A 25,639-nucleotide genomic window follows, 5' to 3' on the forward strand; every position below is an offset into this window, starting at 1 on the left:
TTTGTGTATGTTTAACACACAAAATTGTGTACATTCTTTGAAAAATTGTACGTTGTATAGAATTGTGTACATTATTTGAAAATTTGTGTATGTTGAATACAAATTTGTGTACATTCTTCTAAAAATTGCATATGTTGAATATAAATAATTGTGTACATTATTTGGATTTTTTTTTTATGTTAAACTTATGTAAATGTGTACAATATTTGAAAATTTGTGTACTTTAAATTTACATAATTAGGTACATTATTTGAGAAATTATATATATTGAATCTACAAAATTGTTTGCATTCTTTGAAAAATTGCGTATGTTGAATATACATAATTAATGTGTACATTCTTTGAAAAATTGCGTATGTTGAATATACATAATTAATGTATACATTCTTTGAAAAATTATGTACATTGAATGTATAGAATTAAATAAGTTCCTTGAAAAAAATGCATGTGTTGAATGTACAAAATTATGTATATTCTTTCAAAAATTGTCGTATATTGAATATATAAAATTCTGTATATTTTTTAAAAATTTGTGTACGTTAAATGTACAAAATTTTGTATGTATATTAAATATACAAAATTGTATTCATTATTTGAAAAATTTTGTATGTTGAATATGCAAAATTGTGTACAATATTTTAAAAAATAATATATGTTAAATATATTGTGAACAATCTTTGAAAAATTGTGCATGTTGAATATAAAGAATTTACTTTTTTTGAACAAATTTTGTACCTAGGTATATTTTGAAAGGCATAAAATTGTGCTAAACTATATTAGATTAAGCCTAGTATAATGTACAGTATTTTTGAATAATAAAATAATTAAGCACTAACCAAAATTTAAAAATTAAAATTGATATTTTATAAACAAAAATACAAATTTTAATTAAGCTAGTTAAGTATAGAATTCTTTTATACAAATGAAGTAATTTGACTCTTTTTTTTTGGGGGGTAAAATCCAGCTTTATATATGTAATTCCGAAACCGTGCCTGAGTCCTGAGCAATCAAACCCACCTTTACTGTGACATTGTTTTGCGCTACATCAAGTTCAAGCTTCAATTCACACAAAAAAGCTAGCGAAAATGGAAGAGTCAGCGAAGAAAGGGACGGGGACAGTGACTTCACTAGCGGAGATGTTCCCAGCGGAGGATGCCCAGAAGGCCGTGAAGCGCGTGCAGGAAAAGCTCGCGGAGATACAAAACGAACTCAACCGCGTACGAGGTTTCATCTCCGACAACTCTAATCTCATCAACCTCGTCCAGAAACTCCCCGAACAACTCCACCACAACATCATCGTAAACACACTGCTCTTACCTTTTCTCTCAAAAAAAAAAAAAAAAAAAGGCCAATGGTTAATATTTTTGGAACTTTGTCCTTATTTATGTACTTGTATAGGTTCCGTTTGGGAAAGCTGCGTTTTTTCCAGGGCGTTTGGTACACACGAATGAAATTATGGTGCTTTTAGGAGAAGGGTACTATGCTGAAAGAACATCGAAACAAACGGTGGAGATTTTGAAAAGGAGAGGGAAAGTTTTGGAGTCCCAAGTTGAGTCCCTTAAGGCAATCATGCGGGACCTTAAAGCCGAGACTTCCTTTTTCGATTCTACGGCTTCCGAAGCTGCGGTACGCCTGTCTGTCTCTCTCTCTCACTGTTTATAAGTTATTGGAAATATGAATGATTTTTATGAGGCTTGAAAATTGAATTCATTTTGAGTAGTCAGTGAGTGTGTAGTGTGAGCTATTGTTGTTTTAGTGGATTGAATTAGTTTACAAGATAGGACCTTGCAATGTTTTGTAAGATTTTATAAGTTTAGAGTGCTCAAAATGTGTATTGATTTTGCTTATCATGATGCAAATTGTGAAAGTGTACGTTGCCGTCAAGGATATATAATAATGTGGATGTTAGATTTATGGGGAGAGTGAATGCAATTGTTTTCAAATTCAGCATATATTAAGATAAAAATAGCAAAAAAGTCAATTTTTTAGATCGATAAAGCTCTGGCTTATGTGCTTTCTTGATATCCAAGGCGATCACTAGATTTCAAGTCCTTTCAATCGACCAAAAAAGTTGTAGGAAGACTGAAGTTGAGTAGCTTGGGTTGTTCCTTATGGAGTGTGTTTTAACTTCCAATATACTCAACTTCCCTAAATGGAAGTTTTGTACGGTAATTTAAAGGTATTAAAGGGCTGAGACAGGGAGACCCTGTCTCCATATCTCTTTTTTTTGGCAATGGAAATATACTATTGATTGTTGCAAAGAGCTTCTGTGGAGAGCAAGGAGTTCAAGTTTCATCCAAGATGTCCATATATCCACCCTACTCACTTGTTTTTCGTGGATGATCTTATGATTTTTTTGAAACTATCAGTCAGGACTTATCTGGGTTGTCTGCTAACTCTAGTATGAGTGAAGTGTTCTTTGCTGGAACTGCTGAGTTTATTACAGATCAGACCTTGTCTATTCTGCTTCAAGGAAGGAAGGCTTCTGGGTAGATATTTTAGGTTGCCACAGATTTCTGGGTGGTTGAATGCTAGAGACTGTCAGCCTTTGGTGGAGAGAATTACTGCCATAATTTAATCTTGGACATCTTAGAAGCTATCATTTGTAGGGAGTTTTGGGGCCAAAAAGGATTTATGATTGGAATAGGACTGCTGTTTTAATACATATATGAAATTTGTTTGCCCAAATTGGATACATTATCTGCTGAGGGGGAGGAGCTTATGGTCAATTAAATTACAGCAGGGGAGTTCATGGGGTTGGAGAAAGATGATGAAGCTAAGGGATCATGCTTGACCCTTGATAAAACATGGAGTAGGAAAGTGAGAAAATATTTTTCTGTGAGAGGACAATTGGCATCCAGATGTGGTGTTGCTGCTGAAACATGGTCGTAGAGTAGTTTGTGATGCTGGGAGTTCATTGTGGCAAGGGTTTCTGATGTCTGGAAAGATGGTCAATGGAATTTGACACCTTCAAGGTCTGGAGACCTGGTTGCCATTCTAGCTGGCCTGTTTCAAGTCAGATTGCAGCAAGAAGGTTCTGTCAGGTGTTTACTTTCTCCTTCAGAACAGTTTACTTGCAAATCCACTTGGAATGCAGTTAGGGACAAGCAGCAGGAAGTGGATTGGTACAAGTTGGAGTGGTTTCTGCTACAATTCCAAACATTACTCAATATATTATGTTTAACAATTAACGAAGACTCTCCACTCATGAGAGATAAGTGAAGTGAGATTATAAGAATGATATAACATGAGTATACTGTAGAGGTTCCTTGGAGAGTAGAGACCCCTTGTTTTTTAAGTGTCCTTCCTCCAAAAGAATTGGCAGCAGATTCTCAATCTATGTCTGGTAGGCAAGCAGATTTGTTCATGGTCCAATATCAGGTTTCCAATATCGGGCAAGCAGATTTGTGATTGAATGTTAATAAATATATTATGCCTTGTCTGTGACAATATAGAGACTTATGCTGTTATGTTTGCTTCCTTTAAAGAACTTTTTCTATCATTTCGTGATGTGATATTTGTATTTATAATCTTCTATTTGGCTCTACATACATGAGCATTTACCTGTTTGTATTCTCATTCATACTTACAACAGGAAGGTCTTCTAGAGATAACAGAAGATTATGTGGAGGAAAATTCTACTGAAAGGGAATCTGAATCAGGCAGGTTCTTGCCTCTTGTTGTCTTCTGTCAGTAGCTTGGTTCTGAAACTTGAAATGCAGTTGAGTTATAATTATAGAAGTACTGGATGGTTTAATTACAATTTTGGTAATTTCAAATTTATTTATTTATTTTTTCTCGTTTTTGGGTGTGTTTGTCTGGCAATCACTTTGTATCAATATTCATCAAAGCACTAATATTGGTTTGTATGAGTAGAAGACGTGGCATATGCTACTAAGGGAAACAGAACTAAGCCATTTCTCCTTCTCATATGAGTAAAAATGATTATATTTAACAATTAACAAACTTCTTTTCTAGAAAATTGCTGAATGTCACAGTTAATCTTTTCCAGGCCCTCCAGAGATCTTAGTTGCCATTTGCCAATGATTATAAATGCATGTAATATTGTATATGCTCTAGAATTTAGCTTTTTCATTGAATTTATATTAGTTATATCAGCTAGTATAGAATTGAGCCAGTCCATAAGTTTCTGGCCCAACCCTGTTTATAATTTTATTGGAATGATTACCATCCTGATGCCTATCAGTGCTTAAGAATTGAATGTTCTTTTCAGGTCCACCAAAGGAAGATGCTCCTAGCTTTTCTGAAGCAGACAAAGCAAAAGTTTCAGTTGAAGATGAAGAATATGCTCGTATTATGTCAAGGTTGGATGAACTTGAGAAAGAAGAACTTGAAGCTGAATGTGGCAATGAGACTGTTGAAGAAAATGAACAAGTTGCAGTTGATGATGAAGAATATGCTCGTTTGATGTCCAGGTTGGATGAACTTGAAAAAGAAGAACTTGAAGCTGAAGATGAGAAAATTAAAGATGATTTTAATAAGTTATCAGATCAGAAATCTCTTGATACCAATCTCAGACATTCAGAGGTAATGCTTTGGATTACATTGTAAGATTTTGGCTAGAAATATTGAAAAATGATTTCCAATAAAATTGGATTTTGTAATAAACAATTAGTTGCAATCACTTTGCAAATAGGGGTATCAGTCAAGAGAACTGTTGGAGCAGACGAAAGATAAAAAGTCTGCCACTGAAGAGTTTCTAAGTAAGTGTGATCCTCAAAAAGATTTGACCAATCAGCTAAATGTGAGTAGCATCTTCATACTCTTCTTTCTTGGTGTTATTGTTTATTAACTTATATCAGCTACTGAAATTATATTTTTTTGAATCACTGATTTTTTAACAATTAATGCAGTGTATGGGTTTGGCAGTGCAATCTGTACCTGAAGGTTAGTCTTTAACCATTTCTTTTGTATGGTTTCTTTTCTTTTCTTAAATATCATATTAGCTTCTAGATCTTTGATACACTACTAATCATCCCTTACAACTTCATCCCGGCTTTATATGCTAGAGACCGATGATCCACCTTACCTACCCACCCCCACCCCCACCCTCACCCCCTTTTCTTCTTATGGTATCATAATTTGACAGGAGAGTTCAGACTAATTGTGATAACACGTCTCTATTATACCCTTCATAGTCACAACACACTGTACAGTGTCGAGTAAAATTTATGAGCTGGTCACTTTGGCCAATTGCTATAATTTCATATTCACAATTTCTGCTGAGATTGATTTTTGTATCATATCTATTCAGATGAAAAATCACATGGTAAAAGTTTGCTTCACAATGTGATAAAATCCAGTCCTCCTGAGAAGGCCTTGATGCTCCCTGAAGTGAAGGAGAATGTTCAACCAGCGCCTTTATCAAGAAGTGAGGTATCTATAGCTTGTTTCTAAACTCTGCAGCACTCTTGCTGCTTCCTTCTCTGGTGTTGATGCCTTATTTTATTATCTTTCCAAACAACATGTAAGTAAAGATTATATTTGGAGAATGTAAAACATGTGGACTGCCGTCTTAGGAGACTTAGGGTCCGTTTGGGATCAGTTTATATAGCTGAAATTGAGATTTTTTTGCTGAAAGCGTAAAAAATAAGGTTAAAAGCTAGTTAAATAGTACAATGGGACCCAAGAATAGTACCAAAAGAAGCTAAAAAATCAAATAAGCTGAAGCTTGTAGCTCATCCCAAACGGGCTCTTAGTGGTAGAATGAGGAGGTTTAAGTAGCAGTTAGTTTAAAAAGAGAGTTATACAAGCCTACCTAGATGTAAAGACAATGCCACTTATGAAAATTATCAAGTGATGAATAGGGAAGCAAAAAGGTCTGTTGAGGCTAAATTCTGAATGTAGCTTTAAACTCTATTTTTTTTTAGTGAAAGTTATTTATCACAAAAGCTGTAAACTAATTCTCTACAGCAAAAGCTTAACTTTTTCTGTCAATAACAAATGGACACTTACTTTTACTGGATGAAACTAGACATGGAGTCTATGTCAAGTTGGAATCATGGAGGGAGGCTTTAGAATCTAAAGGCTTTAGGTTAAGTAGGTCTAAAACACAGTAATGGAATGTAAGTTTAGTAACAGGAGAAATAAAGATAGAGTTGTATAACTTGAGGGTTAGGAGAGATCAAAGAGTGAGTGCTTTCAATATCTTGGATCAATAATTCTTAAGGATGGTAAAATGGAAGAGAAATTATAAGAGATGAATTGGGTGGTTGAAGTGGAGCACATTAGGAGGATTGTGTGATCGTAGAATATCTATAATGTTAAAGGGAAAGTTTTCCAAGACTGTTATAAGGTCAACTATGTTATATAGTACTTTGGATGGTGAGTTCTTAAGAAATAGCATGTTCATAAAATGAGCGATGCTGAAATGAGAATATTAAAATGGATAAGTGGATATACCAGGTAAGATATGATACAAAATCCAGGTTTCTTTTTTGTTACGAATGACAATTATTTTTAGCTTGATATTCACTACTAAGAAACCTGATTGAAAATTAATATCTTTTGGAAATAATGTTATTTTGTATGGATAAACCAGAAAAAAAGTACACATTATTATGTAAAATATTTTAATGAATTCCTATTGGATACACTCAAGCCAATAGATGTGGAATGATGTCAATTTTAGTACATAAATAGTAATTTTTAATAATTATTCTTAAAAGGAACCAGTTGCAGTTCTTTTGGTTTCTTTGTTTTTATGTGAAAAAAAAAAAAAAAAAAAAAAAAAAAAAAAAAAAAAAAAAATTTAAAAAAAAAATTCTTCCCATGTTGCAGCTTTGAAAAAGAAATAACACTGGTGCTAGAATTTGAGTTTTGAAACCGTAATTCTGGATTTTTGCTCTGTAATTTTAGTCACTTCTTTTTGGAGAAAAGCTTCTTTTTCCAATCTCAAATACCACAACTAGTTGGGCAGTGGCATTTGTGAAAGTCATGAGATGTAATGATTGTTTACAATTCTTATCGAAATCATTTAATCAGCCTTTGTTTTACAGGTTCCAGCCCAGTCTTCAAAACCAGGATTTGATGCTCATAAGGTATGTCTCTTGTCAATTGGGTGAAATGAACATTAGCTACCAACTATGTCATCCTTTACCAATTATTAAGTAGTATATATTGTTCACAGGCTTTTACAGGCTCCATTATAGAGCGCACTCACAATACACACATTAATTCAAGCCAAGAATCTGCAACTTCATCACAGGTATACTTGTTATTTGCAGTAGATTTTATGTACTGTGGGGCTTAGTAACTTGTCCATTGATGTCAAATTTGATGGTTTGGGCTCTGCAGTCTCCCAGTTTCCAACCTTCAAAGCCAGTTTCCAGGTTCAAGATGCAGAGAAGATAGCTGCCAGTATTGTCAGAATATCAGGAAGCACTGTTGGCAGATTAGGTAATTTATGAATCTGTTGGAGGCAGATACAAATATTCTCTAAATATGTGCTGTGACTGCTGTCTCCACCAGCATCTTGTATATGCTGAGGTCAAACATTGCCTTCCAATTCCCCCGAAGTAGAGGGAACCATCACTTTATCCTTCAGTTCTTCCAGTGGAAACAAAAGGAAGAAGAAAAGAAGTACGAGCCTATCTGTCGACAGTAGGGAAGAGATCTATTGATCCTCCACCCCATATGATGAATACTCCTCTTCCTCTTGTATACTTTTTTTCTTTTTTCAAGGTGAAGGGAGTTTAATAGCGGGAGTTTATGATAATTACCTTCTCTCTGAATCTTTTCCTGCATTTAGGTTAGCTCTCTACTTGTCACACACTGAAAGGGATAAATTCCTTGTTTCTATGGAGGGCTAAAATTTTTGTTTTAAAACCATCGGAACAACTTACCAAGAAAAAAAAAAAAGCCTTGTTAAAAATATTGATTGATGAGGTTTTAATGTCAATATGTACTATCGGTTTGAAGTTTTGATTGAAGAGGTTATATTGCCAATATTTACGTGAGTGCGTGATATTACCCTATCTGACACATGTATTTGTTATAATGAGAAACTAAGAAAAGGCATGCTTGCAATAACATCTGCCAATAGGTGAATCAGGGTACGCATAACAGGCCATTTAGGCATGCATTGTTTAATACTTGTTTAGATATTTTATAGTTGTTCCCAAATCAAGCAACCTGGTCACCTAAGCTTCAAGCCTCCAACTGAGTAGCTGCATTGCACTTCCTCTCCTTCAGTCAGTCTTTTCAAAAGCATAAAATCACTTTTGACAGAGGAGATAAGGTAAATTGCATGTACAACATCGTTTAAAGGGTGTGTGCCTGTGCAAATCTATATTATGTGTCACTAGATTTTTGGTAATCAAAGATGATCCATGATATTATTTCTCCTTCTAATTCCAATTTTTTCCGCTCTCCTAATATGTAAGTCAGGAACACTAGAATCATTTAGGCATTTAAAGAAGCTTAAGATCCGCCAAAATACCCAAACTAACCCCGAAAATGATCTAGATTACCCTCAACATAATGGAATCAGTATGTAGTGTGGTTAAGCTCCTCAGGCTTCACCAAATGGTAACCATCTCGCAGCTTTTCTAGCCTATAACCCCCTTGACACTTTTAAGACCGCAGACAAGGTGTGGTAATTCTTTCGGCAAAGTGGTTAGCTTTGGATGAATATGCTTTCCACTAAAGGCTTACCAAACTCTTGTACAATAAGTGAAGCATGCTATTGCGTGCTTTCAGGATTTTAACTGAGCTAGAGGATTTTGCATTCTCTCGCAATTGCAATCAATTCCACTTTTAAACTCACCAGTTCATGAGCAACTACCCCTCATGTGTCATGTATCTTAGTGCAATCAAATGGATCGATGTGTAAAGAGCAATTCAAGAATCATAACTTTTTGCATAATTTTTACCACAGCTTGTTACATGGTGAGTTGTAAGTGGTGGAAGCATGGATTCACATAGACCTACCACTTTTTCTTTACTACTCGTAACTCGCCATGTGGCGAGTTACGGTAAAAGTTATGCAATAAGTTGTGTCCTTAGCATTTCTCATGTGTAAAATCTTTTTTACACAAAATTGACGCTACTGACAAGTCAGCTTAAATGTAACTGCTTTCATCATGTTAATTTCCTGATGGATTGCTCTCTTGAAACCAACACTGGACAACTTCACTGCTTAGATGTGACACGAATTAAATAAGACAACTATTTTAGTTTATGTAAAAAGTTGTTGAGATGGTAGAAGCTTTGATACCAATTCATTGCGAGTGTAGTTAATTATGGTATATTTATGTGAAATAATAATAGAAAAATCAAACGTCACATAAAGACAGATTTACATGATTCACCCTTGTTATGTCCACTAGGCACCGAGAGGAAAATTTTACTAAAAATAAAGAATCTACAAAGGTAGCACAAAGAACTCACAAAATCCAAATCTCAAGTACGCCTAAAAAATAATCACTTGCAGCTAACACAAATTCTCTAAACAAAGCGTGCAAAACCCAAAAGAAGTGTAAAAACTAAATACTGATCGAACTTGGCAAGAAGGAATTGACTCCACTGGAGTCTGGAGTATCTCATGTGCACTTGGTGCAGTTTATTCAAGCCAACAATAAACAAAAGTAATCAGGATTATGGACAGCCAGTTTGCTCTGGCCACTGTTGCAAAGGAACGCTGGTATGAAATAATTGAACAGTGTCTCTACTCCGTAACGTACAAAAGTCAGTCTGGATAAATCAGTATTGTCAAGTGCAACGCAATTTTCAGAAAAGTTTAACTGGAAAACAGCTAAATGAGTGTAGTTACTAATCTGAGGTATTACATTCAAATATTACAAGCATGGAATGCTATACAAAAATTAAAAAAAAAAAAAAAAATGATAATAGATCTTTATGATACAACAATGTACATTAAACAGTTACAGCTATTTGTTATACATCTGATGGGGAAAAAAATGTTTCTGCACTAGGAAGTGCTTCAACCATTAGGTAACTTCTCCTTCCTCTTTTTGTAGTCTCGAAGCACTTTCTCCCTCTCCAAAGGAGTTGCAGAAAGTAACCACTTGCTAAATTCAAATTCTCCCATACCCGCGAACCGAGCAATGAGACCATATTGGCTTCTCTTCCGGTCTTTGATTGAAGGAACATTTTCTTTCTCACTTACACCATCTGGTTTGCTCCTCCTTGCTGCAGGGATATGGCTATCATTCTGAGGGATGCTTATATCCAACTTCCCTTGAATCCCAGGTCCAGCATTGACAATGTCTTCATTACGATGAGCATATACAATGCCTAAACACAAAAACAACGACTGATTTAATAAGTATGTGAAATCCTTTTAAAAAACCCTACCTACTGGCTATTGTAATCCCTATCAATGCAAAATCCTTAGGTCAATGGCCTATAGGTCCAATATTTTGCACTAGTATCCCAAGTTCCCAACTATCAGGGATAGGCTAGAGTTTTTCTAAACAATAACCAACACTTAGATCTATCTCAACCAAAATCCTACCCCATTGCCGCTAAGGGAAAATTCACATAAAAGGCTAAAATCTTTCTGAAGTCGAAGCCAATAATTCTATTTGTACAGCAGTGGCCCAAGGTCTTTTTGACTTGCCTCTTCTCGTAGTAGCACCTGCACAACTACACAAGCAGTTCTCATTTTAACAGGTGCCATTTGTATTTTTCATGTATTGGCAAAAAATCACTGCAGAGCAGGTAGTGACTGCCTATGGGGGTCCTAAAAGGTGAGAAACAAGATGTCATCAACACTACTAACTTCCTACATCTATTGTTTATAATGTTCACTATTGCTTCTTGTTTATATAGATGGACAATGAATATCTTCCTCAAAATGCTGGGGAGGAAGGGGGGGGGGGGTATAAAAAGGGAATGTGAATGCAGAGTAATAGTAACAGAAGAAATTGAATTACAAAGAACAAGATAAGCCTACCCATGTCTTCAAGCACTGGTTTACTTCTTTTAACCCTCTCAGAGTCACTAGGCACTCTGGTTGGCACTCTGGTTTCAGACTCAGATGAAAATGTAACGCCCACTTCCTTGGATGAAACAAAATTGTTTCCAAGTTCAGTTAATCCTTTTTTCGTAGTAAGATGATCCCGATGTTTGTGTCCCTGATTTTCATGTAATTCGATGATTTCACTGGTAAAGAGCTTATCAGATAGATCACGAAATAAATTGCAGATTCCAAAAAGCTCGCCTTGAAATTCCTTGCAATCCTGATATGGAAACACAAGAAATCTAATATTTGAAAACAAACACAAAAATCAAGAACGCTGCCACCCACAAAAAGTGAATGTACCTGAACACCTTCAAAGTACCGTTTTTCCAATTTTCCAGAAACGGCTATATTTGATAGCTGCTGTTTATACACTTGACGGGAATAAACAAGTTCCTCAAGGGAACCAGCTGCAAGAAGGCGAAAAACCACAACATGCCGCTTCTGTCCAAATCGAAAGGACCTATCCTGGGCCTGTAAGTCTTGGGCAGGATTCCAGTTTGGATCGAAAATTACCACGCGATTTGCACTGACAAGATTTAATCCAAGCCCACCAGCTCGGGTTGATATGAGAAACACCTGAAACAAGAATTTAGAGCCCATTAGCAATTTGGATCACAAACTGAAGATTTAATTTTTAGTTTGAAAATTTACTAGTTTGCTTGGACTTGAATTGAAGTCATCAACTAGAGACTGGCGCAAGTTGGTTGGGGTGGAACCATCAAGCCTTGAGAAGCAGTAGCCTTTGCGTATAAGAAATTTTTCCAGTATGTCCAGCATCCTAAGAATAGTAGATCAATTTCATGAGCAGGTAACATCACACCCAACAAAAGAAGGCAAATGGAGAGAATTCACTGACAAAGAACATTAGTCATCTCAAATGTCAAATATATAACCGTCAGAAATAATAAAAAAGTCAACACAAAAAAATCCTAAAAAATATTTTTCCTAAAGAACATATTTGCTTATCTTCACATCTACAGAGCGAAAGATTTGTAACCCAAAATGGCTCCTACCCTGCAAGTTAAGAAGAATGAGAGATTGGACAGGAACCCAACATTTTTACAACTTCATTAAATATGAATCGCCAATTACCCTATAGTAGGTTTTCTAGCGTTCACCTTCATCATCCATTTTTTGCTTCCCTTCACATTCTAACAGCCCTTTAGCTACTAGTAGCCTCATCAATAATTGAAGGTAACAGAAGATACTTAGCTCCTGGCCCTTGCATTCTCAGAACATATAGTAAATTAGAAACTTTTACACAGAGGTGAACATCAAATGACTGCAGCTAGGACTCTCTCTCTCTCACTCATGCCTGATTCTCATGGAACTAGCACAACTTTTTGTTTCTTGCTAACACTCACAGAAGAATCTTTCCTTTTCTAGCTATTTTGATCTTTACAAAGTGAACACTTTGACCCCAATATAGCATGATGAGAAAGCAAACCACGTTGTCAGGATGGAAGACCGGGAAAGGTAAACGGTGGACCGATTAGTGGCGGCCTAGCTCTGAAACTATGTGCCTATGACTTTGTTTCTCAGAAATTCATTAATGTGGAGTTTAGTAGATGTCTAAGGATTTCATAATTTTCCAAACTTGATAAACATTGTTGATTAAATATAAGGAATGGCCGTAACGGTTGATTTGTTATCCAAATTAGTCAATGAGCTACTCTATTTTATTCTTATTTAAAATTCTTTTATACTGAGTTTAGAATGACCAGACAGAAAACAGAAAAACCAGATAATAGAATGATATATTGGAACTGGACAACCACGTTGTCAGACCTTAGCAGAGCGAATAATATTAAAATACCTTAAAAATAGAAAATAAAAGAACCTTAAACTAAAGGCTCTACATTGTAAAATAATGGCACATTACCTAACAGAGTAACTGAACAAAAGAACTTTATCGCCGTGCAAAACCCATGAAAGCATTAGCTTTTCCAGTGCTCGCATTTTGCCACAATGTTTGACATCACTTAGGCCCATGAAACTTTCACTTTGGGTGTTTCCTCCTGCCAAATCAATATCAGGGCCAAAGACAGCAGAGGCAAACTCTGCATCTTTTCTTTGTTTATCTGGATCATCCTTATGGTTAGGCTTAATCAACTCCAGGTGATTACTTATCTGTTTCCAAAAGGTAAATATGCACAAAGCCAAACATAATTTTTTGAAATAAATAGGAAAGAAGAAACAAGATCACAATAGTATATATAATAATTTGAAACAGCTGGGAACACCATTTAGTTCAAGCATTGAAATAACCAACCTAAATCGAACAGCTGGCAGAAGCATCTCTGCATTATGATAAAAAGGGATCTGGGTTTCAATTGGCTAAGCAATTGGGTTACATTTTTATTATTATTATTTTATAAAAGTAATGAGGTTGCCCTTTATAAGCAAGGGAGAGTCATATGAAAAGTTCTACTTATAATAAGAAGGTAAAAATCACAACTCACTGCCTCAACATAACTTATTAAACGTTGACCATGAACATCATTTTCAGAGGATTCAAGTTTTGGGGTTTCCTTGTAAGGCAGCCTTCAAGCACTGATGCACATGTTAATGGAAGCATATGTACTAAAATGCAAGGCACTTGAGCAACACAAGCTTGGTGTCTTAAGATTTTCTATTAAAAATTTAAATGCCTCTTATGTAAACCAAACATACCAGGATCTTATCATCAGTAAGAGAGAAAAATGAAAACAAGTTTCACATCCTCTTCTTTTTCAGTACAGTTTAACTTTATTTTGACTCACACTTTAGATTGATTATGGCTTAACAGAAGCCTAAAAAGTTCTTGATGAATTAGGATCAATACAAATAAATCAATTGTTATGACTGTTGAATAAAACTGGATGAATTTCAAAGTCTCAAACTGCAATTGTAATTATTTTGTGAACTCTCAATGGTCCACAAGTTTTCTTTAATTTTCATGGTAGGTAATACCATTCTACTATGTTTAAATTCCATTTTTTTAATTACAATTTTCATTTCATCTATTGTTGATTAATCTTTTCTTGAAAAGATTTTGAAAATTTTAAAGCACCTATATTTCAATCTCAAAGTCAAGCTTCAGCTAATGTGAAGACACACACACACACACACACACACACAAAAAGGGCTCTAGCTCTCACTTCTGGATTTATTAAAAATAATAAAACTACAAAGGTTTGCCTGGTCTAGGAAACTGCAGCAACAAGTCCTTCATAAAATATTATAAAAAAATAAAGTTGCGATAGACTCCTTATATTATGACTTAATGCCTCTTTATTTTTCGGCAATGATTGTAAAAATAAGAAAACAGTGCAATAATTTTCAAGAGCTTGCTAACCTGTTGCAACTTAACAAGGCAGGGGAGGACAAGGCAAAAGGGGCATGAATCACACCCATCAGGATTGTCCCTGTGAAGATAAGGCCAAATTACTCCATTTGGTACAGTCCTTTTGCAACATTCAACTTGAGTAAGAGGGCTTCCGCAGCTACATGGAAGGTCCTTATTTATAAGGCACTGGATGTCTGGTAGTTGTAACATTCTACTATAAACCCGTTTTTGCAATTCACTCATGGCACAGAACACAACATTATCTTCCTTTCCCATCATAAGATGGCCAATAGTCTCCTCCTTAGTCCTTCTCAACATATATTTCTGAAGAACTGCCACTAGGTGCTGTTTTCGCTTGTCAGCAACCCGAACAAATCTCTCAGGAGCAGTTGACCTCTGACCATGCTTGAGGGGTTCATCATAAAACTCCCGGAAATGTTCCCTTGTTCCCAAAGATCCTGGTGCAACCCAGTCAAAGAGATTAAATAATTCCATTATTTTATTCTGCATTACGGTTCCGGTCAGACCAAAACGTTTTGGGGTTTTAATTTCTAAACATGCTCCATAAAGCTTTGACTTTTCATTCTTAAGCCGGTGTGCCTCATCAACAATTACAATCTCCCACTTAACCTCAGACAAGATGCTGCCATAAATTCTGTATGTGTCAAAACTGGTAATAAGTATCTCAACTGCATGTGCTTCTAACTTGTCGTATATCAGATCGCGGTTTGCACCATGGTAAATAGAAACACTAAAGGTTGCCCACTTAGAGAACTCATCCTCCCAATTATGGATAACAGAAGTGGGGCAAATTATTAGTACGGGGCCCTTTTTGCCTACCTGATCCATTATTGTTGAATCAACACCTTCTCTGTCTTTACCATATACAGCAGCCAGGAAGGCAATTGTTTGAATGGTCTTGCCAAGTCCCCTGTTCAAATTTAAAATAGGGAGAAGAACTTGATAACCCACAAGAAAGTTTAATGCAGTAATCAGAAGCAGCAAAGCCACATACATATGCCCATGTTCGCATACAAGCAGAGATGCACGCATACACCCCTACCATCTAACATATCCAAAATTTACAGTGCACACAACATCAGAAGGATCATTGCATAGTGCTGATCCCACTGAAGTGTGGTCCTAGGAGGTATGGCTTGGATAATGTCATACCCTTCAGCATTTTTGCCATAAAGTTGCCACTCTCAAAACTTGAACCTGCACACATAGTTGGTAAAAAATATGCGAACTATACCATGTATTACACGTATGTATGTAGTTTTTGGAAAAAAAAAAAAATCTCTTGTTTATTGTAGGAAACAAAAATACTCCAAAAATACATGTGTTCTATAATTAAAAGTATAAAAACACATCTGTGAAACATGGATATGGACACAACCCTTCTTCAAAAATTAGGAAATGACACTATGAGGATTTGACATTTAATTAATTGATCAATTAATATCTAAGGTATATTTTATTTATTTTTAGGCATATTTTATGTTTATTTTCAAAAATAGATAACAACTATCAAAATATTTAAAAACATATCTTAAATTAAAGGAATCTTTTAAATAGTTTTTATTCCTCTCAACACACTAAGGACCAGTATGCAGGAGCGTCCCCAGCATGCCTGTGTCCAACATGTGTCTGACATGGATATGCCAAGGATTTTGGAATGTTCATGCTTCTCAGTAACATGTATTAAATGTTTCCTGCATTATACATGTACAAAAATACTTCATCTTGACTGAAATTTTATACTTTTATCAGCAATATAATTATTTTCCTTGCTAAGGTGTGTCATTATATATGAAAACAAAATTATCAGTCATTTTTTTAGTTCCATGTTTTACTATTTATATTAAACATCAAAACTTTCATATTTGTATTATAATCTTGAATTTTTTGATCAATTGACATTTTTCTATAATTTGAATTATTAAATCTTATTATAATATATAATAAGATCTAATTATCGTGGGTTGGGCAGTACCCAACAGCATTTTCTTCTTTAATTTCAGGGAAACCCATTTTCTGAAATGAATTATCCAGAAACAAAACATGAACTATATGAGCAACTCAAAAAATCCGGTGTACTTACATGTCATCTCCAAGAATGCCTCCATGGTTGTTCTTGTATAAACTATATAAAAACTTCACACCTACTCTCTGATGTTCAAGCAACCTACAGTTGATAGACGCGGGAACCTGAAAAGCATTGATTCCTATGAACAGAATTCCAAAAACATCTAGAGCTTCACCAAGGAAAAAAAAATTGACACTGTAGGGTCTTCATTGTTCTAATATGTCTTTTGGGAATATAAAATGTATAAGTTTAGTGTTCTCTCTAACATGATTCAGTATCCAAAACAGTCTGGTAGACCCATACTCACTAATTAATGCTTTCCCTGTGGAGTAATATTATGATACATATCATGTGACAATTTAGCTGCCACATTAGTTTGCAAAATTAATTATGTAAAACTCTTTGTATATTTAGTATTTCCCAAAATCATATATTTAATATCTACTATTTATGGAAAGCACTCCTATGATCCATTTAAACAAACGAGAAGTGCTACGTCCACAACATTTTCATAATAAATCATAGGTGGTTAGTTATTATTGGTTTAAATTTGAACCTAACACTGATATTACTTTTTTACCCTAACAATAACAACCAGTAACATCCTGTCACTTAAGATTTGTTGTGAAAATGTTATGAATATAGCATTTTTCTAAACAAAATCAATATTTCAATATGCATTTATGCACATATCCAATTGAATTTGAAAACTGAGAATCAATATTTCAATATGCATTTATGCACATATCCAATTGAATTTGAAAACTGAGAGTTAAAACCTCTCTCTCTCACACACACACACACTCACAGAGTTCACAATTCACTATCCAAAGGGAAATTCATGAATAACCAAATTAATCAATCTTTCCCAATTCATTTTTCTCTAATCCCAAGGAATAATACAGAACAAGCAAATAGCAAGTATTAAAAATATTTCAAAAGAAAACTATGCACAAAGCAAGACCAACAATTTAAATCCAGCAAATTCATTTACATAATATATACACAAATCACAAATGGGTTCTTAAAGATAGAAACTTGGTAAGCATAAAATCACCTGTACAACTGGAATTTCACCCTGTGAGGACAGAACCAATGGCTCAAAGGGTCCTGTATGCTCAAACTGAAACTGACCCAATTTGGAGGGTCTCCCAAACCCATCTGGTTCTTCTGCCTCTTCCTTTTCTTCTTCATCGCTATGACCTTGAGGTTGTTGGTTAGGTAAGCAATGTGGTTTTTGGAGTTGGGACAGAGTCTCTGGGTCTTGGAGGCGCAGAAGCTGTTGAGAGAGAGTGGACTTTGGAGGTTTTCTAGGGATTATGGGGTCAAAGCTTTGGGTTATGGATGTGGAATTCAATGATGAAGATAAGTTTTTGGTGCAGGGCTTGAGGGTTTCTTTGAAGATGTGCAGTGACATATGGAAAGAGGTGAGGAATTTCTGGTAACAGTTTTCAAGGAAAAGTGTTTTTTGGTACTTGCGATTTTGCGTTGTGGGGACTGGGGAGATTGTGTTTTTGTTGTTCCAGAAAACAAAAAACAGACTTAACCGCCCAATGGCAAGAGGGTTTGATTTTTGAGTTTTGTCGAGTTCTGATTCAGTCACCTCTGGTGATGGGGGGAAGGGTTCCCCAAGCCCTGTTGTGAGGCCACCTGGCATGACCGAAATATATGACACGAATCTTTTTTAACGCAAAAACATTAATTTGGTCCATACATTTTGGTAATGATTAATTTAGTTTCTGTTATTTTCAATCTGCAGTTAATTTAGTCTCTACCGTTAACTTATTAACGAAAATGTCTACATAGCAAACGGATTACATAGTTGACACATTAAAGTTGATGTGGCCAATAAAATATTAATAAAAAAATTTTAATTAACATTTAAAAATGTCATGTATGCATTTGAATGATAAAAAACTCCACGTCAATAAAAACCCAAAAAAAAACACTGAAATTGTTTTTAAAAAATGGGTTATGTTAACGGTTGCTCTTAGGGCAATAGTTAAAATCAATTTTAGAAAATTTTTGACACCACTTTTATGGGAAATGGAAAAAAAATGTCAAAACATTAATTTTATTTTCCCATGAAAACTTTCTTTAAATGGATTATTAACCATTGTCAAGGCATCTATTAGCATTTCCCTTAAAAAATTCATCAAACACTTTAAAAAAATAAAAAACATAAAGTTAAAATTAACCCAACATCTATTTTCTCAAACTTAGTGTGTGTAGCTTTGTGGGTAAATGTAAAATCTTTGAGAATTCAAATCCTACAAAAATCCCAAATCTCAGCACCGTCGAAAAACACTTCACCACGAGTCAAGCGAGCTACAAGTAAACCCACAAGCCACAGTTCTTGACTCGGCCAGCAATGCCTTAAAGATCCAAATAGCTGTGTCGCTGCCATCCATGACGTAGCCAACCTCATCTGTCGTGGCTGAGATCGCTGATCTGCCATGGACGAGCAACTCCAAGCTCCATCTCCTCCGCCCAAATCTGAGTTATTATTTCCCTTTCACCTGTTGCGATTTTCCAAATTTGCTGAGAATTCTAAGATGAATTTTTAAGGAATTAGGGCAATAAGATGCGGGTTATCACAAATGTTATAGGTCGTACAAGTTTGAATATGTATTTAGTTAAATCATATTTGTGTGAAAGAGAAATTTTTGGTTTAACTTATGTTGTTGATTTTATTTTTGGAATAATTTGTATAGACATATTGAGATACCAAATTTTGATGAAAGGGTTCAAGATTACAAATTTCGTTCTTCCTATTTGATTTTTTATGTTTTGTGTTCTTCTTGTGTGAAGATTAAAGATTAAGTTGATTCATTTTAATTTTAAGGTTCTTTTTTTGGCCCTTTGACTCTGATGATTTTTTTATTAATTAATTTTTGTGTTTTAATTTTTTTTTTTTTGGTTTTTTTCTGACATGGAAATTTTGATTGTTCAAATGCTTATGTGGTATTTTTAAATGTTAATTCAAAATTTTTCTATTAATATTTTATTGGCCATGAAACTTTAATATGCCAACTATGCAATCCATTTGACATGTAGTTATTTTTCGTTAGTAAGTTAATAATAGGGACCAAATTGACTACAAATTGGAAATAATAGGAATCAAATTGATTTTTGTCAAAATGTGGAACTAAATTGACTGTGATCTCAAAATGCAGGGATCAAAATAGTGTTTTTGCCATTTTTTTAAGGAAAAAAAATAAAAAATGGATGACAAGATTGGCAAGATCAACATTTTATAATTTCTTTTGTCTAATTACAATTTTAGTCTATAAATATGATTCAATTTCATTTCTAAAATCAATTTTTTTTCTAAATTAACATGTTGAGTAAGGCTTGGATTTAGTACTCTTGTGCACTAAACCCAACATAATACAAACATGTGACAAGTGTCAAATATGTCTTCTTTAATTTGGTTTCAATGCAAAAGAACGCTAGTTTCAACTCTCGAGTCATGTCTTTAACTCATCAATTTAATTCATAAAGTTTTTGAAAATAATTTCACTTACCAAGTGTATTTTTCAAGCATCAATGGAAAATAAAAAGTATAAACATGCAACTTAACATAGTGGACTTTAAGGGAGAAAAAGAAGAAGAAGAGAATGAGATAATGTGTATATAAACTATAGAGAGAAAAGGAAATTGTCACACATGACTTTTAGATAGATTTTCGGGTAGGATACTATTTACATTTCTAAACTTTACTAAAAGTTTGTTTTTCGTCCCTAAACTTTAAAAAATTCTTTTTTCATCCCTAAATTTTAGGGATGAAAACAAACTTTTTGTAAAGTTTAAGGACGTAAGTAAAACATTTTCAATAATTTAGGTATGAAAGATGAACTTTTCAATAGTTTAGGAACGAAAGATAAACTTTTTAAGATTTAGGATGAAAAAAAAACTTTTAGTGAAGTTTAAGGACCAAAATAGTATTTTACCCTAGATTTTTTTTGTTTTTGTTTTGAGAAACATAGATTTTTCTATTTTAATAACTTAAAAGTGTAATTTGTGTTGGGACAAATTAGTGCCTGATTGCACCAATTAACTAATTTAAGCCAAGTTTAATTTATTATCTAATTATGCTCAAGGTTTAACGCTATATCAAAACATGCACACCATATCACAATAATCAAAGTAGAAGAAAATAACATAAGCGATAATGCGATATGGTGATGAAAAGAAAACCCGAATCAAGAAAAACTCTGATGACTTAACCACCAACCCTACAAGCAAAATAAATCCATTATAAAGAATGGAAGTTTTACAACAGTTTTAACCCTAAATTTGTTAAGGGTTAGTTTGATTCAGCTTTATGTTTCTATGTGTTTTAAAATTTTGGAAAAAAATATACTTTACCACCCTAAACTATACTTCAAATTACACATTGCATCATAAATTTTTAGAATGCATGGTTAACACGTACCCTAAACTATAACTTGTGTTACACTTTGCACCTTGTTGTCAATTCTATCATTATCTTGGAAGTAATAAATCATTAGTGAAATCATTTCTACAGGAGAAATTAATTTGGACAATTTAATAATTAAAGCTCCACATATTTTAAGCTCTTGGGCAGTTAATTGGTTAATCCTCCTCGTGGTAAAAGACTTTGTGAGTAAGGTTTGGCTTCTTCTTTGGTTTTGCACCACACACTGCTTAACCTATAAAAAAAATTTAAAAAAAAGGGTGGAATTACACTTTTCATCATAAACTATCACCTTAATTACACTTCAACCCTAAACTACAGAAACACAAGATCTACCCCTCAATTTCAAAAGTAGGTTACACTTAATCCCTTACCATCTATGTTGTCGTTAACTATAACATAATTTGGTCTTAAAAAGCCAATTTAGTTTTCTATTTTGTAAAGAAGGGTAAATTGGTCTTTTAATGTCAAGTACATTAGATTTAGTGGCCGTGCTACATGCAAGATGCAACTATGAACACTCAGACTTGCAACTATAACCCATTTTGTCTACCTAATTACAAAAAGTTATTGAATATTCTAACTTGAAGATCTTCAAGAATTTGGATTCAACAAAAATAAAGTAATACTATATCCACAATAATAAGTTATAGCCTTAGAGGTTTACAAAAGTGCCCAATACATACCACCTTGAGTTGGTTATAGCCTTTTCGTTTTGTCCGCCTCCCCCACGTGATTTTAATGAGTTATAAGTTAGAAAGTAACTTTTCAAACCTTAGTCGCATCCCGCACCTATCCATCAGGCCACTTGACCATGTCTTAACCATACTTTATTTTATTTTATTTTTCAAGGAAAGCATTCAATGTCCTTTTTTTTTTTTTTTTTTTTTTATCTAAAAAAATATCTATAGCATTTGTTTATATATATATATATATATATATTTTCTTCTATAGTATTTGGTAATATATTTGGTTAGCCTTATACTCCTCGTAAAATAAATATAAATTATGCCAAAAGATATTTAATATATTAATATATGAGATACCTAAAAATATATAATTAATAATTAATTAATTTCCATACCCCAAATGTGTGTAGTATTTTAGTTTTCCATTCATTCACCTTCGTGTGTCTTACCCAATTTCTCCTTCATTGCATTTAAGCCCAATAAATCATCACACATATAAATAAATAAAGAGTCTCTTTCCTTATTAATGTGGAATTCCAAATTTGATATTACATTAACTCCTCATCTACCACATTAACTCACTTATCTTTACATTAAATTTGCCAACTTATTATTCATTAAAATATTAAATTAACTATTTAATTAATATTAAAATGCTACAACAAACACCAAAATAGATGAAAGGGGAGACATTGAAATTTGAAACAAAGTTATAACTTTAGAGGGTTAATCATGTATTTTGATAGTTAACAGGGTTAAGTATAATTACGGTGTCCCTCTCAAAAACAAAAAGTATAATTACGGTGAAATATTTTGGTGGAAAAGTATAATTACAGATTCTTTTACTTAATTACTTGAGCTGTGAGGATGTTTGGCTATTGCTGATCTTTCATCAGCTACACACTTTGTGATATGGGTGCTGAATAATTGTGAGAACAACGAGTGGGCTAAAGAAAAGAGAAATTATAATCTGGTTAAAAAACTGGTGCGGGTAAATTATGTGATAGGTTATTTCAGAATAGTGCGAGAAAAGTTCCATAACTTAAGAACAAAACTAAAAGAGTAACTGCTCTAAATTTCTTGGGAGGAATTCTATAAATTAAAGGCAAAACTACACTGTTGGTCTCTCAAGTTTACTTTGTGTGCGCAATTGGTCTCTCAAGTTTCAAGTAAGTGCAATTAGTTTCTTAAATTTTCAAAATGAGTCATATAAGTCATTCTGTTAACTTCTGTTAGTAATGTTACTTATGTGGCTAACGGAATAATGACATGTTATTTTTTTTTTTAATGACGCAGTATTTTTTTATTAAAAAATTACAAAAATGTATTTTCAAGTTAGAAAAAAAAAAAATTGACCCGTTCTAATTCAAGTAAAACCCACAAGAGCGAGATTGAACCATTCCAAGCCGGCCATTATCTTTCAAAGCAAAGACAAAGAGCTCGATATTGTTCATGAAGGAGAAGAAGAAGAAGAAGAAGAAGATGAGAATGACTACAGTGTTCGCAACAATTGAACGATACAATTGTTTCGGTGGCCGGCAACAGAGGAGTTTCTGACGTGGCGGGGTGGTTAGATCTCACTTCGACTTTTAGCAAAGTCGCAGAGCAGAGGTGTGGTGATGGTGGCAGCAGTGATTGGATTCTATGCATAGGAATATGGTTCTTGTGTTGTTATGCTTTTTAGAGACTTTTTGAAGATTGTTGGAGTGTCAAAAGGCATATGTATGCGTAAGAGAAAAAGCAGGGGTTCAGATATGGAGGCTGGGACACAAAGGAAATGAAGAGAATAAAAGTTGCATAGAGAAAAAATGTGTTACGTCAGAGGCTATATGTGTCCGTGGCAAAGATCAATGGAAGCTCTTGGTGTCTTTGAGAAGTTGAGAAGTCAGGGTCTCAGGGATAACGATTGTTGAGTTTGATAGGTTCTTAAAATGGTATAGGGATAACGATTGTTGAGTTTGATAGGTTCTTAAAATGGTATAGGAATATGTTAATTTCTAGTATTGTTTAGATATCTGATTAGCTAAGCTATTTAGATTGTAAACTAGTCGTTTTGGCAATTTCTACCAGTGGTATTGGGGCCATTTTTGCATATAAACTTTAGTAATACCTTGTCTTGTTCTAATTGTATTTAGACGACGAGAGTGTAATTATAGAATTGATTGGAACAGGTCAGATTTTTTTTTTTTTTTTTTTTTTTGTGTAATTTTTTTTTTTGTAAATTTTTAATAAAATGAAATGCCATGTCATTAAAAAAAAAAACAGATCATTATTTCATTAGTTATGTAAGTAACATTACTAACGGAAGTTAACAGAAGGACTTATATGGCTCATTTTGAAAACTTAAGAGATCAATTGAGCTCATTTGAAACTTGAGGGACTAATTGTGTACACAGGGTAAATTTGAAGGACTAATAATGTAATTTTTCCTTTAATTTGTGATATTGTTTATTGAAAAATTATTGAATACTCCGAGAGTACTATAAATGCGTATTCTCTTCTCTTACATGAATTGTGGGTCCTACTATAAATTTAATTGGTGGGACCTACAATTATGTGAGACGGAGGAGTACGCATTTATGATATTCTAGGAGTACTTGATAATTACCTATGTTTATTAGTAGCAACTAGTGTTAGTTTTGGAGTGAGGACATTTATCGATTTATATAATATTGATAATTCCTATTAAATATAAGTAAAATCTTATCTTTATTATCGGCTTTAGTTAGTTCAATTAGAGAAGTCTATTGTTTAAATAAGAGATCTAGAATTTGAATCCCTGTTTACACTAAAAGTGATGGTATATTAGTCTTATGATAATAAAGAATAATAATCATAAAGTAGATGACATAAGTTGAAATTCTATTGTATCTATAAAAAAAAAGTTGTTGTCTTTATTGTTTGAGATTTTTACTTATTCTTATTATTTAAGTTTGAGATTTTGAGTGGAATTGTGGTGTGCCTTTGTGTTAGAATTTCTTTCTCTCTCCCTTGTGTGTATGTGTTTGTTTCTAAAAAAAAAAGTGTTTGATTATTTAATTTTAGGTTCAAGTGATAAATTAGTGGCAATGATATTCTTTGTAGTGTTCTATGCCTCTAATTTGAACTATACCACACCCTCTCCCACTATCTACGTATCTAAAAAAATGATTATTTAAGTAATCTTAAACAATATATATAAAACAAAAAATATTATTTCAAATTCATCGTCGTTGTACAGTATGTACACAGAACCACCATAATCTAATGCTATCAAATTTTTGTTGACTATCAAATTTTTGTTGAAGATGTGAAATAGGTTCTTCTAAAAAAAAAAAAAAAAAAGGGAAAGAAATCTAATGCTATCAAATTTTTGTTGATGATGTGAAATAGGTTCTTCTAAAAAAAAAAAAAAAAAGAAAGTGAAATAGGTGATGTATACAAAGTAAACTAACGAGTGTGAAAGAATCAATGCCCTAAACTTGATGTTTTATGCATGGAAAATTAAGCAAATTTTGAATTAATAATGGCTCAAAAAAAGTGTTAGTACTATTAGCAAACCAAGTTTAAACAACCTACTACCTGGCTCAAATTATTTGTAAATCACTAAATTGTACTCTTAAATTATTTGTAAATCCTCGTTCCAGGAATAACAAAAAAGTACAATTTACGTTTTGGACTCTCAAATTCATCCGAGGTAATAGCATAAGTTTCACCCTGAACCACTTAATAATAAATTTTTAAGGTCAAATTAAATTATCATCTACCAAATAATTACAATTGATACATGGCACCACATTAATTTCATATTCAATTCAGCATAAACAGACGACGGAATTTAATGTAATAATTAAAGTTATTATAGCCGTTATTAAGCAACCAAAAGAAAAAATTACATGTTCTATTTAATTTGAATGATTTCTGCAACCATAAAATAATGAAAAATAAAAATGAAAATGAACTTATTTTTCGTAAAAGGAAAAAAAAAAAATATATATATATATATATATATATTTTTTTTTTTTTTCAGTTTGAGGGTACTGCAAGTAGCAACCGGAATCTTATAGAAAGCAATTAATTTAATTTTTCATTTTGGTCGGTGGCC

The 25,639-nt window shown here is 33.5% G+C and overlaps 2 protein-coding genes across 5 annotated transcripts; one reads left to right on the forward strand and one right to left on the reverse strand.

The window, feature by feature from the left end:
• Window positions 1-960: 960 nt before the first annotated feature.
• On the forward strand, window positions 961-7,970 carry LOC112035021 (uncharacterized). Of its 2 annotated transcripts, none has more exons than XM_024067848.2 (10): window positions 961-1,298; window positions 1,399-1,626; window positions 3,596-3,662; window positions 4,235-4,548; window positions 4,667-4,765; window positions 4,875-4,908; window positions 5,276-5,397; window positions 7,020-7,061; window positions 7,151-7,228; window positions 7,318-7,970. In XM_024067848.2, exons 1-10 carry the CDS (start codon window positions 1,086-1,088, stop codon window positions 7,372-7,374), a joined length of 1,254 nt encoding a protein of 417 aa, XP_023923616.1. In that variant the 5' UTR covers window positions 961-1,085; the 3' UTR covers window positions 7,375-7,970. The 2 variants fall into 2 exon arrangements, with proteins under 2 accessions (XP_023923616.1, XP_023923615.1); XM_024067847.2 differs by having other exon boundaries at window positions 962-1,298; window positions 4,658-4,765.
• Window positions 7,971-9,701: 1,731 nt separating this feature from the next.
• On the reverse strand, window positions 9,702-17,958 carry LOC112035020 (switch 2). 3 transcript variants are annotated; one of them, XR_010630938.1, is made up of 9 exons: window positions 17,483-17,958; window positions 16,441-16,547; window positions 14,346-15,267; window positions 12,891-13,138; window positions 11,660-11,786; window positions 11,309-11,584; window positions 10,940-11,225; window positions 10,499-10,629; window positions 10,166-10,278 (listed from the first exon to the last, which is right to left on the reverse strand). XR_010630938.1 is itself a non-coding variant. In XM_024067845.2 (8 exons), exons 1-8 carry the CDS (start codon window positions 17,840-17,842, stop codon window positions 9,965-9,967), a joined length of 2,640 nt encoding a protein of 879 aa, XP_023923613.1. In that variant the 5' UTR covers window positions 17,843-17,956; the 3' UTR covers window positions 9,702-9,964. The 3 variants fall into 3 exon arrangements, 2 of the variants coding, with proteins under 2 accessions (XP_023923613.1, XP_065634552.1); XM_024067845.2 differs by lacking the exon at window positions 10,499-10,629 and having other exon boundaries at window positions 9,702-10,278; window positions 17,483-17,956; XM_065778480.1 differs by lacking the exons at window positions 10,499-10,629; window positions 16,441-16,547; window positions 17,483-17,958 and adding an exon at window positions 15,352-15,540 and having other exon boundaries at window positions 9,702-10,278.
• Window positions 17,959-25,639: the final 7,681 nt, after the last annotated feature.

Source organism: Quercus suber, unplaced genomic scaffold (genome assembly GCF_002906115.3).
Source record: "Quercus suber isolate HL8 unplaced genomic scaffold, Cork oak 2.0 scaffold_184, whole genome shotgun sequence".
Classification (NCBI taxonomy): Eukaryota; Viridiplantae; Streptophyta; class Magnoliopsida; order Fagales; family Fagaceae; genus Quercus; species Quercus suber.

Excerpts from the sequence above, each read along its gene's own strand:
- LOC112035020 (XM_024067845.2), bottom strand. The coding sequence starts at position 17,842 with ATGTCACTGCACATCTTCAAAGAAACCCTCAAGCCCTGCACCAAAAAC. Across the intron at positions 16,548-17,482 it reads GTGAAATTCCAGTTGTACAG|GTTCCCGCGTCTATCAACTG; the intron begins GTGATTTTATGC and ends AATGCTTTTCAG. Across the intron at positions 11,787-12,890 it reads TTGTTCAGTTACTCTGTTAG|GATGCTGGACATACTGGAAA; the intron begins GTAATGTGCCAT and ends TACTATTCTTAG.
- LOC112035021 (XM_024067847.2), top strand. The coding sequence starts at position 1,086 with ATGGAAGAGTCAGCGAAGAAAGGGACGGGGACAGTGACTTCACTAGCG. Across the intron at positions 1,627-3,595 it reads CTACGGCTTCCGAAGCTGCG|GAAGGTCTTCTAGAGATAAC; the intron begins GTACGCCTGTCT and ends TACTTACAACAG. Across the intron at positions 4,909-5,275 it reads AGTGCAATCTGTACCTGAAG|ATGAAAAATCACATGGTAAA; the intron begins GTTAGTCTTTAA and ends ATATCTATTCAG.